Consider the following 13,438-nt stretch of genomic DNA (forward strand, 5'->3'; position numbering starts at 1 on the left):
CATCAATTATAGTTAGTTTGCTGCTATTCCAGAAATGAATCTTCGCCATTTAACTTTTAGTATAAATTTTATCAATACAAAACATACTTGAAATTGAAAGAATGAAAGGATTGTGACCACAATTTAAAATCGTAGCAAAGTTTTACGCCTATCAAAAAGTTAAGTTTTGACCTGTATATAAGAAGCAAAAAAAAAAATCTCATTTAGGAAAATAAACTGAAAAAAGTTAAAAAAAAAAAAAGTGCTGTTTTTCTTGATCTTAATATTTAATGTTATTTTAGATCATTTAGATTTTTCTTTATAACCATTAACATAAAAATTATATTGATATGACAAAATTCAATACTCTAAGGATTCTGATTATTCTTAAGAAGCATTTCACAAGGTCTGTAGAAAAATTTCTCAGTCATTCACTGTAACAAAGAATCTCTAATTCAGTAGGAACATTACAACTTTTCTCTAGTTTATTAGTGCTGTGTGTGCTCAGTTGGGTCCCACTCTTTGCAACCCCATGGACTGCGGCCTGCCAGGCTACTTTATCCAGGGAATTTCCCAGGCAAGAACACGGGAGTGGGTTACCATTTCCTGCACCAGGGGATCTTCCTGACCCAGGAATCAAACCTATGTCTCTTGCATCTCCTGCACTGGCAGGTGGATTCTTTACCACTGAGCCACCCAGGGAACAGTTTATTAGTAGTTAACATGAAATACTGGGCAAAAAAGATTTTTTAGAGCATGTACAGTGTTCATTTTTACATCCTTGGGAAACCCAAATTTCCAAGCTAAGTTTTGTCATGTCAAGAGTACTCTGACATTTTTCTTCAACATGAATTTAAGTCCATTATCTTTAACATCAACACATGAATATTTTCCAGTTTTGTATTATGCAGAATAAAAGAGAAATGGGAAACATCCTGGGAATCCAGAAGGCAGTCATGAAAATACTATAAACGAAATTTGGTTTTTACATATATCAGTTTATCACCTTAATAACCTAAATAATATCTCAGCCTTGTACGTATCAGGTTCTTTTCTTCTTAATGATGCTATTCATTTTGACTCATATTCAGCATTAGAATAAAAACCTAAGATATATAAAATATCTTTTACTGCTTTTTCACTGCTTGCTTTATTTCCCCAAATTTTCATCCTCCCTACTGAAAAGTTTTTCAGTAAAATACTAATTTGCAGTTCAGTTCAGTTCAGTCGCTCAGTCGTGTCCAACTCTTTGCGACCCCATGAAATCGCAGCATGCCAGGCCTCCCTGTCCATCACCAACTCCCGGAGTTCACTCAAACTCACGTCCATCGAGTCAGTGATGGGATCAGCCATCTCATCCTCTGTCATCCCCTTCTCCTCCTGCCCCCAATCCCTCCCAGCATCAGGGTCTTTTCCAATGAGTCAACTCTTTGCATGAGGGGGCCAAAGTCTCTATCAAATTTGTATGAAGTCTGATAAAATGTGTCAGAACTTTCTTCCATTTAAAGGTTAAATAATATTTCATTTTATGTATATATTTTGCTTATCCATTCACTTGGCACTGGACCCTTGGGTTGGTTCCACTTCTTGGCTATTGTGACTTAGACTGCTAAAGATGAGTGTGTGAGTATCTCTTCAAGATCCTGCTTTCAATCGTCTGGGATAAACACCCAGCAGTGGAATTGCCAGATCTTATCAACTTTTAACTTTTTACATAAACCACAGTACTGTTTTCCACAGCAGCTGCATGAACGGTGCACAAGGGTTCCAATTTCATTCATACTCGCCAACACTTACTATTTTCTGGAGCTTTGTTTGATAGTAGCCATCCTAACTGCTATGAATTGGCCTCCAGTTATAGTTCTGATTTGTGATTCCTTGATGATTAGTGATGTCAAGCATGTTTTCACATGTTTATCAGTCATCTGTGTATCTTCTTTAAAGAAATGTCTATTCAAGTTCATTGCCCATTTTTATTTATTTCACTTTATTTTTGGTAATAATTTAGATTTTTACTGTAGTACTTTTAGCACTACTAACAACCAACATTTAATTTGTTCTGGACAACATTCCAAGCTCTTTAAATATATCATTTCACTCTATCCAATTAAAATACATTATACTTTATCTCCATTTGACAGAGGAGGAAACTGAAATTTAGAGGAATTAATTTACTAAGAGCAGATAGCTCTTAACAGCAAATCACAACATAGTGTCCAAATCACTCTGTTATACTGCCTGCTAATTGTCCCTTTCTTAGTAATTCTTTTATTTATCTACTAATGTAGATATTTTTAACTTTGTAATAAGTCCTTTGCCCATGTTTAAAATAGATTGCTTCTGTAAGTTAGTTTATATATTCTGCTGCTGCTGCTGCTGCTGCTGCTGCTGCTAAGTCACTTCAGTCGTGTCCGACTCTGTGCGACCCCATAGACGGCAGCCCACCAGGCTCCCCCGTCCCTGGGATTCTCCAGGCAAGAATTCTGGAGTGGGTTGCCATTTCCTCCTCCAATGCATGAAAGTGAAAAGTGAAAGTGAAGTCGCTCAGTTGTGTCCGACTTGTAGTGACCCCATGGACTGCAGCCCACCAGGCTCCTCTGTCCATGGGATTTTCCAGGCAAGAGTACGGGACTGGGGTGCCATTGCCTTCTGAATAATATGCAAATGTATCCTGCATATGCAAATATTTTCTCTCATTCCGTGCACTGCCTTTCCGTTCGCTGATTTTGATGCACAAAAGTTATAAAGTTGACGCACTCTAACTTACCTATTTTTCTTGTGTTGCCTATGTTTCAGATGTCATAACCAAGAAATTATCAAGTCCAATGTAATGACTATTTTTTCCTAAGAGTTTTATAGCTCTAGTTTTTTCATTTAGGTCTTTCATACATTTTGAACTCCTTTTGCATAAGGAGTAAGGTAAAAGGTCCAATTTCATTCTTTGGCATGTGGATATCCAATTTTTCTCAGTACTATTTGTTGAAAAGACCGTCCTTTCCTTATGGAATGATCTTAGCACTCCTGTCAAAAATCACTCGATTACTTATCCACGGGTTTATTTCTGGGCTCTCTATTCTCTTGGTCTGCGTGCTGTCTTACTGGTGTTCATGCTGTTTTGATTACTGTAGTTTAAAAATAAAATCTGATATCAGGAAGTATGCGAGTTCTCCAACTTTTGTTCTTCTTTTTTCAACATTGTTTTAACTATTGGGGGATCCCTGAGATTCCATATGAATTTTTGGATTTTTTCCTATTTCTGCAAAAATTCTGTTGGGATTTTGATAGGGATGACACTGAATCTATATGCTTTGAGTATACTGACATTATAGCATACATTAAGTCTTCAAATCCATGAACGTGAGATGGCTTTCCATTTATTTGTGTCCTCTTTAATTTATTTCAGCAACATTTTATATTTTCCAGTGTGCAAGTCTTTGTCCTCTATGTTTAAGTTTATTCCTAAGTATCTTACTCTTTTTGATGCTATTGTAAATGGAACTGTTTTAGCTTTGTGCATTTTAAAATCTTACATAAATGATATCATTAAGTATTGATATATATATTTTTCGCATCTTTTTCATCATTATTATGGTACATGAAATATTTCATTATTATTACGGCACACTGAAACTGTAACAACATGTACAAGAAAGACACGTGGTACCTTCACAAATGATGTCATCTCTAGAGAAGGAGAGAGCAGAATGGGATGATGTAAAGAAGAGATTTAGCTGTATCTACTACTTTTTTCTTTTTTTTAATAGGAGACCTACATAGAGATTTGTAAATTTGCTATATTTTCCTCATTTGAATATCTTATTATTTTTAAAAAATTTTTAATTAAATAAAAGACTTTCAGAAAACATGAACACATTACTGTAAGGAAAACAAATATGTATTACCTCTGGTGTCACTAACCTAGACTGTCACCTCTTGGCTAATTTCCTACTGATGTGGCAGAGGGTGATCTAGAAAAACAAGTAAATGGTCACAACTCTCCCTTCTGAGACTCTAAAAGCAGGAGTTCCCCTCTATTAAAATCTAATACCAATGAAAGCCTTTACTTACTGCACACTATTCAACTTGTCTCCTTTCATAACACTGATGCTAAATGAAGCTCAATCCAAATATGGTCAGGAAAAAGGGATATACTATCAGGAATGCTCAATTTTTATTATGCCTGATGCTTCTGATAGTAGCTAAGCCAATACATACAGGAAGTAGTTTTTGTACTATATATCAAGGTGGATATTTTCCAGGGAAATTTTTAATGTATTAATTTTGATGGGTTTTTTAAACACATCATGAGCTGAAAAGTAAAATGGGGTAATTCTACAACGAAAACTCGACAGATATCACTTGAACTGTGCCAATGATCTATAGCTTTCCAACATGGAATCTGAAACAAGCACAGAGAAATAACAACTCATAGACATAAGCTGGGCAGTTTTCTTATTAAACAAGGCACTGCTTAGAAAAACACTGTATCAGATTAACAGTAACACTTCAGTGGTGACTCAGTACAGAACTGAAAATTATGCTAAGGTCTACATTTTTGCAAAGCTAACCTTCCCCTAGGAAAATACTATACTATATTATCTTTTAATATTCAACACATGTAATTTGCTACTCAATTTGATGCATAGTTAAGTGTCCACTTACAGAGTTATTTTTCAAATGATCATATAGAAAGGAGAAATATAAAGAATCATATAAGTTCATCACAAAATATATCATAAGAACATGGTTTAATTCCATCACAGTTTTTGTTTTAAGACAGTTGAGTGAAATATCTTTTAGTAACAAATACTTTAGCAATTCTGGCATATAGATGAATCACAAAATTTAAAGACAAGCAAGAATACTAACATAACACTGCAAAATAATTATATTCCAATAAAAAAAAGAAAGACAACCAAGGAGACCAACCTTAACTCAGGAATTAATCTCATTTACTTGTGACTGTCACATAAAAATGTCACCTTCTCCAGTGTAACAGCCTTACACTTACCTAGTACACAGTAGGCATGCAGTAAGTATTTGCTGATTAAATGAATTCTCATTAATTCTTACTTGAAGTATTTTTCCACCTGGGATAAGAATTTACCACATATCTCAAGCCTCTCCGAGCACTGTTTTCAATGAAATTACATTATTTTGATTTTCATATCTGGTTTAAATTTTTTGATGAAAAGTCATTTCCTCCCCCACCCAGTAAAATGACATCTCAGTGCAACTTAGCCATGAGAAGAGAAATATAGATTAATATTCATTATGTGCATGCGTGGTAAGTCACTTCAGTCATGTCCAACTCTCTGTGACCCTATGGACTGCCACCCGCCAGGCTCCTCTGTCCATGGAATTCTCCAGGCAAGAATACTTCAATGGGTTGCCATGCACTCCTCCAGGGGAACTTCCCAACCCAGGGATCAAACCTGCATCTCTCAAGTCGCCTGCATTGGTAGGCAGGTTCTCTAACACTAGCACCACCTGGGAAGCCCAACATTCACTATACTAACATATATAATATATATAATCAACATATAATATTCATTATACTAACTATGTAACTATGTAGCAGCTTCTGTGGTTCATGCTGAAAGTTAAAAAGGACCCAAGTTAAAATAGTTACTCCTGGGAATTCCCTGGCGGTCCAGGGATTAGGACTTAGCACTTTCACTGCCAGGGCCCAGATTCAATCCAAGGTCAGGGAACTAATATCCCACAAGCCATGTGGCCTAAATAAATAAATAATAAAATAGTAACTCTTTACGGTATTTTTCTGGCAATTTAAATCACAGGATCGAAACATATCATTCATACCATGGTATAAATCTTACTGGAACAGTGTTCAGTTCAGACCAGACTGAAACTAAAGCAGTTCTCTCATGGGTATGACTCAAGGGGTTAAAGTCTTCTAAACAAAAAGAATGTCACTGTAAGGTAAATTCAGCATAAAGAATGTCCAACAACATGAAATCTCAAGAAAATGTTATATGAGGCTTCAAGTTACTTGTCTTAAAAGAAACAGATCTATCATATATTTGGAATTATGGTTAAAGACGCTCTTCTCTACAACAAAGGCGGAAGTATTCCTTCTCAATAACAACAGAAAAATAAATCAGGTAACAGGAAGTGGATTTAGAACATGGCTAAGTCTGGGCATACATTTCCTCATTAACATAAGAGACAAAAATCTCATTTCCATTCAGCTTCCTAAAGAAGATGAAAACAGAAACACACCTATGTTGTAGATGCAAAAGATGAGACTCGTGGAATGTGCTAAAATTGTTATAAATATTCATAGATAATTTCAAGATAGTCAAAAATTAAAAAAAAATAAAACTCACGGAGAATGTTGGCCCACTGCTGGATACTACGACAGTATGAATTTCGTCATGCAGTTTCACTGAGAGCTCCCAGCTAGCCACTTGTGGTTTTACAATAGGCACTCTGAAGTCAAAAGAAAAGATAAGAGTTAATAATTTTATATTATTCTGACTAAACTGATTTTCCTTTGACATTAAGTGTGCAGAGTAAAACTGCCAAACACTGTATTCCAGAACATTTCAAAAGGTTCTATTCTTGGAAAAAAGGTTTAAAATGCAAACTGCTGCTGCTGCTGCTAAGTCACCTCAGTCGTGTCCGACTCTGTGTGACCCCATAGATAGCAGCCCACCAGGCTCCCCTGTCCCTGGGATTCTCCAGGCAAGAACACTGGAGTGGGTTGCCATTTCCTTCTCCAATGCATGAAAGTGAAAAGTGAAAGTGAAGTCGCTCAGTCGTGTCCGACCCTCAGCGACCCCATGGACTGCAGCCCACCAGGCTCCTCCATCCATGGGATTTTCCAGGCAAGACTACTGGAGTGGGGTGCCACTGCCTTCTCCAAAATGCAAACTAGAGAGATGAAAAGCAAAAACTAGCACACAAAAACACTCCAAAGACAACAACAGTCATTCTGCGGAAATTGTGGTACCATCATCTATTCTATGAATCTGAGTTGCCTAATTTTTACATTCCTTCAAAATTTAACCTTCTTTAAGCATTATTTTGTTTTCAGTATTTGGTTACTTATCAAGACTATTTTTAAAACCTTATAATACTAATTTTTTCCTTTCTCCAGCTTGAGTTAAATTTGTGTGCAAAAAGCTGCACATGTATTTGATGAGTTTGGACATATTCATTCACTCATGTTATCTCACCACAATCAAGGTAATAAAACATAGCTATCATTTCCGAAAGCTGCCTTTTGTCCATGTGTTTTGTTTCAGTTTTTCGTTTGTTTGTTTGTCTGGGTGAGAAAACAACATCAATGATGCTAATTTTAGCACACAGGTCTTTTCTTGCGATGATCAATGGTACACACTCCAGAAAAACTGGGACAAGCAGCCTAAGACAAACAAACATTTCAGAATACAAATGTTTCTCCCAATTTTTTAAGCTAACAAAATTTTAATGATTTCTGAATTAACCTCATTTAAATAAGGCATATTTGCATTATTTACACTGACTAAGCACTAAGCATGTAGTATCCAGACTCTGCCTTAAGTTTTAGTTCTAAAAATATGTTGCAGGCCAATACTTTAACATCCTCTGAATTTCAAAGGAGTCTCTGTGTAGTCAAAAAAAAAAAAAAGAGCCACAAGAACTGTGACTAGAATCAAATCATCTCTAGTCACAATGTCTAACGGAGGATGATTAATAATAGTTTAGGTGAATATTTGTATTCAGCACACTCTTTACTGAATTATTTTTTTGGAGACGAAGGAAATGTTTTTAACACTACACAGATGAAAGTTAAAGAAAAGTTTTTAAAAATGCATCAACAAATCAAGAATAATGCACACTGTAGGTCTGGAAAACTATTTTTTGGCCATTTGAAGAGGGCTGTTTGAGAGGATAGAGCTTCACGCATGAGAACTTGAAAGAACAACAGGGTCCCACAGGGGAGGAGGAAGAGAGAGAAGGCATATGGCAGCCAGGAGGAGCGGGAGAAGCAGCAGGAGGAGGGGCACTCTGCGACCCATCTTGGCCTCTGGGCATCTTTTCCACTGGGCACTTGTTTATGCCTGTCTCACCCACTGGCCTGTGAGCTTCTAAAAGCCCAAGATCATGCCTTACTTTTCTATCCCCAAACCGCAGTGCAGGCTGGGGCAGGAGGGCCAAGGGTGGAGGTGAGCACGAATCAGAGGAGCACCCACTAGGTGCCAAGCCCATCTCCCCAGGGACACAGCACCAGCTGCCGAAGGAGAAACTCGAGCTCCCAGGCTCCACTTGGCTGCCTGAGACTACAGGGGTGACCTCATGGTGCTCACCTTTAAATGAGGTCAACACCCCCGTCCATTCCCCACCCCCCCCACCAAGGAGTATCGCAATGACAGACTACTATGCGACCTGGCTTTCTGGAACCTGCTATCTGCCATAACTGGATCACTGTCCTGCTCAGGACTGTTGTGTAGTTTTCTACTTTACATCAGGACAAACTTCAACGCAGCTAGTGGTAAAGAACCCACCTGCCAATGCAGGAGATGCAAGGCACACGGGTTCGACCCCTCGGTCAGGAAGATGCCCTGGAAGAGGGCATGGCAACCCACTTGAGCATTCTTGCCTGGAAAATCCCATGGACAGAGGAGCCTGGAGGGCTGCAGTCCATTGGGTCACAAAGAGTCAGGCACGACTGAAACAACTTAGCACACACACTCAAACCTTAATCAACCAACTATCAGTCAAGTTCCTTAAAATAAAAGAAGGCCCCACTCTGTATTTATTTTTGACTATTCCCTGACTTGTATATCTGACTGGGGCAAGGCCTTAAATTGCTTCACAAAACAAACTGAGCTAAGCTGACACGAGCAGGAGAACTAACCACAGTGGTTACAAACTCTGGATCCAGTGACTCGAGAAGACAGAAGAAAACCCAGCTCTGTCATTAATCAGCTGTGACCTCAAGAAAAGTCTGTTTCCTTATGTATAAAATTAAGACAGTAATAGTGTCTGGGTCACAGTGTGTTGAGGATAAAATTAAATAATGCAGACAAGTGTTCATTTTATTATTAGAAATGTTTCATAATAAATATTTCATATTATCCCACCTCTAGGCCTGTGGAGAAGGAAATGGCAACCCACTCCAGTCTTCTTGCCTGGAGAATCCCCATGGGCAGAGAAGCCTGGCAGGCTGCAGTCCATGGGGTCCCAAAGAGTCGGACACGAATCAGTCGTGTCCGACTCTTTGCGACCCCATGGACTACAGCCCGCCAGGCTTCCCTGTCCATCACCAGCTCCTGGAGCTTGCTCAAACTCATGTCCATCATGTTGGCGATGCCATCCAACCACCTCATCCTCTGTCATCCCCTTCTCCTCCCACCTTCAATCTTTCCCAGCATCAGGGTCTTTTCCAATGAGTCAGTTCTTGGCATCAGTATTTTTTGGCCAAAGTATTTTTTATGCTTAAAATTTTTCACAGTACAGAGGCCCAGTAACTCTTTCCAGTAAGTGTGGTGCCTCTGTTTCCAGAGGCATCTTGGGAAGCTGCTCATCCTGGCATCCTGTTCAAAAGCAGGACACGTTTTCCCACGGAAAGCAACCTTATGGATGGTGGTGAGATGTCGTTGCTGCTCTTCAGAATCTAACTGCTATTTATTTTTCTGTTGTTTTCTTTGGATCCACATGTTTCATACATGTTGGAACCTGCCCCGAGAGGGACCTGCAGAGCGTGCAGAGGCTCTTTCGAGTTAAAAGGCTGAGGGACTTATCTCAGCACATTCATCCTACTAGCATTGTTACAGGGAACTCATCCAATCCTTTGGAGCCAAAACTTCCATGCTTTAAAATAAGGATCAGAGCAGGGACAGTGATGTGACAGGGGAGGCTGCTGCTGCTGCTGAGCTCACATACGACGCCTGAAGCAGCAGTTTCTCTAACAACGTAGCAAAGAGGCTCCTCTGTGAAAGCAAGACCTTGAGACACTAAGAACACAGAGTCAAACAGTGGAATCTCTTTACAGGAGTTCACTCTTCTACAAACAAAATTTGTTAAGATTCCTTCTGGCTCTGAGTAAGTTTTAAAATAGCTTTGTTTTGGTTTTAAATAAAATGGATGGGTTTGGGGGCATACAGGCCCAATATAAATATCAATAAGTTCTGCAATGGAAATAAGCTCTAACTATAAAGTATAAACTATAAAGATAGTAATACATACCAACCTGAAAGCATATGTGTTCTATTTATGCAAAATTATTGAAACCACATTAACAATAATTACTTCAAAATAAAATACTGATACTAACTCCACCAGCACAAACATGTTCATAATGGTAATAATCACTGAAAGTTATATTTTAAATTTTAGAAAAAAATTATATTTCTTCATGAAATTCAAAACAGTCTGAAAGAGGACTTTATGAACAATTCTCTGAAAAGGTGGAGCAGGGCAGAGTCTTGGAGCTTTACTCAAGTCATCACAATAATGATACGCAGAAAACAGTCTCCTTTCCTGATATATATGTCTGGTGAAAGAGATTGCCATTTGATGAAAAATTTCATCTGGGTGACTTATTAGGTAACTGGAAAGCTGATATCATTTAAGCTACTACTTCAAAAACAAACACACAAAACAGTAAAAAGGAATTCATATAAACAGCTACTCACAAAGCAAATCAAATAACAGCTCTTACCCAGACCTGTCCACTTTGATTCTCATCTGCTAGTAAGAATGCGTATGCTCAATAAAACTAAATTATCCTATATTTTATGGTAAAAGCTGTCAGCTGACTGTCACAAATGTTAATGGTACAACATTTAAATTTACTGGAATATTTTTTACTCAAAAAGGTACAAGTAATACTAAGTCAAGCATGTTAGTACTGCATGTCATTTGTTACAGCAGGCTTCGTGTAAACATAACGAGTAGCATCTTTTGTTATCAAGGATCATAAGCATCTCAAAACCATACTATCACACACTCAGAAACGCTGGTTTGCCATTGTGCCATTACCTATTTAGGACTGAAACACTGAGTTAAAACAATGTTAGTGCTCAAAGAATCATTACGCGACCCTTCATCATAACTTTCACAGTGGGTGGTCTGTAAAATGATCAAGAATAATATGCGGCATTCAGTGGCCGCGGAGGTCAGCTTCTGCATACAAGTCTTTGCAGGAAGAAAAAGGCCTTCAGAAAAGTGGGCCATTCATCTGCACCAAGTTCAGAGAATTTCCAGCACGGTGAAAAGATATGTTATGCAAGCACATAGATGTATTCAGTGGGGGTAGACAGAACCAGTTACATGGAGACTACAAAGGAGCCCTCCCATGGCTCATGAATAAGTCGAGGAAATGATCAGAAAAAAACAGGAGAGAGATGTTTAGACAGATGGCCCACTTAAAATGCCTGAGACAGGGCATAAGCAATTTTAATGAAACTTTAGATCTAGCATATGAATTGTGTCTTATTTCCTCCGGGGGAGGGGGGTAAAAAAAAAAAGAAAGCAAACTGAAAAAGACAAAAATGCAACAATTCGCTGAAAAGCCCACTTTTAGCAAGTTGGGATGGAGGAAGAGTCGCAAATAAAAGTTTTATTAGTGCGATAAATTCACATAAAATTCTTCACAGAGCCATCAGCCATCAGAATGAATATGAAAAAGCACGGAATGAACAGATTAAAAGAATTTTAAACAGAAGTCTACTGCCAAACCAAACAAAAATCTAAGCCTTATTATGTGAGAACTTACAACACTCCAACATTAAAGTTCATCACTGCAGAAGAAAGATAAAAGCTGCGTTTTCAGAGAACCTCTTCAAAGCTAGAACTTGTCATAGTGGAGGAACAGAACTCTGCCTGTATGCAATTTAAAATGTGTACATGAGAATATAGGAGACTGTGGAGGAGAACGTGTATCACAAAATCATGCCTAGAAGGAGTTAGGGAATATCCCCAAGTCCAGTTGCATTAGCAATACAAATAATTGCACAAATGACACTGGAATCTAGAAACGAACCACATTACTTATAATCTTAAGTATATTTTAATATTATGCAAACTCTGCTTTTTTCTTTCACCAATAAGGCTTTATGGTTCTAAGTCTGATCTCTAGGTACAATTAGTGAGGAAGACAATGCTGGTAGTGTATAGCCATCACCCCTGCAGTGTCTGACAGATCACTACATGACCTGGGCCTCTATGGTGGCTCAGTGAAAAAGAATCCACCTGCCAATGCAGGAGACATGGGGTGGATCTCCGATCTGGGAAGATCCCACACGCCATGAAGCAGCTAAGCCCGTGTGTCACAACTATTGAGCCTGTGGTCTGGAGCCCGGGAGCCACAACTACTGAGCCCACGTGCCTCATCTACTGAAGCCCATGTGTCCTAGAGCTGTGCTCTGCAGCAAGAGAACCCACTGGAATGAGAAGCCTCTGCACTGCAACTAGAGAGTAGCCCCACTCGCCACAACTAGAGAAAAAGCCCGCGCAGCAACAAAGACCCAGCACAGTCAAAAAAGAACCCAATCAATAATTTTTTTTTAAGTTACATGACCTTTACAAGTTACTATACTTCTTGTGCATCAGTTTCCTTATCAGTAAGACAAAAATAGTAAGACTACTTAATTTGCATGTTGATTAAATGAGATAAAAGGTGTAAAACGATTAGACAGGTGCTTGGCACATTAAAGGCTAATTAAGAGACACTATCAACATTATCATGATTTGTTTGGTGCAGTAACGTGAAATCCTCCTCTATTGTTGCAACAACCTGCTATTCAATACTATACAATTTAAATACAGTGAAATTAAAAAATCTTAAGTTCCATCATTTATCTTTCCAATAAATCTGCCCCTTCCCAACAACTATAAAGCTCCCCATAAACTTCAAAAAATATGTACTCCTGTGTGGTTTTTACCCAAAATAATGTTTCTGAGGTTTGTTCATGTTGACACGTTCATTCTTTTTTGGCCACTGAGTAGCACTCTGTTGCACGTGAGCACACTAAATGAGTTCACCCTTTATTGACGGGCCTTTGTGTGGTTTCCAGTTTGGGGCTCTCATGAACAAAGCTGCTATAAATATTCTTTGAACAAATATTCTTTGAGGACTTATGTTTTCGTTTCTTAAGGGTAAATATATCTTCATCTTAAGAGTGGAAATTCTATGATGAATGTACATCCAATTTTATTTCTGGACTTCTATTCCCCTGATCAACGCGTTTATTCCTATGCCAGTACCACACTGTCTTTATTACTATAAGCTTGCACTATGTTTTGAAATCAGGAAGTATGAGTTCCCCCAATTTTGTTGTTCTTTTTCAAGACTGTTTTGGTTATGCTGAATCTCTTGCACTTTCACATAAATTTTGGAATGTGTTTATTTCTGCAAAAAACACAGCTGGGATTTAATAGTGATGGCATCAAATCTGTGTATCATCATTTCGTCTTCTGATCCATGAATGTGGGATGTTTATCCATT

General features: G+C 38.2%; 1 protein-coding gene across 5 annotated transcripts in view; it reads right to left on the minus strand.

The window, feature by feature from the left end:
• Window positions 1–13,438, minus strand: part of PCCA (propionyl-CoA carboxylase subunit alpha) — a 363,650-nt gene that overhangs the window by 118,596 nt on the left and 231,616 nt on the right. For all 5 annotated transcript variants that reach the window (XM_044927096.2, XM_025262608.3, XM_025262607.3 and 2 more), the window contains one exon: window positions 6,330–6,432. In XM_044927096.2, coding sequence (XP_044783031.2) covers window positions 6,330–6,432 — 103 coding nt within the window. The remainder of the gene's footprint in view (window positions 1–6,329; window positions 6,433–13,438) is intronic.

The sequence above is a fragment of the Bubalus bubalis genome, chromosome 13 (genome assembly GCF_019923935.1).
Source record: "Bubalus bubalis isolate 160015118507 breed Murrah chromosome 13, NDDB_SH_1, whole genome shotgun sequence".
NCBI lineage: Eukaryota > Metazoa > Chordata > Mammalia > Artiodactyla > Bovidae > Bubalus > Bubalus bubalis.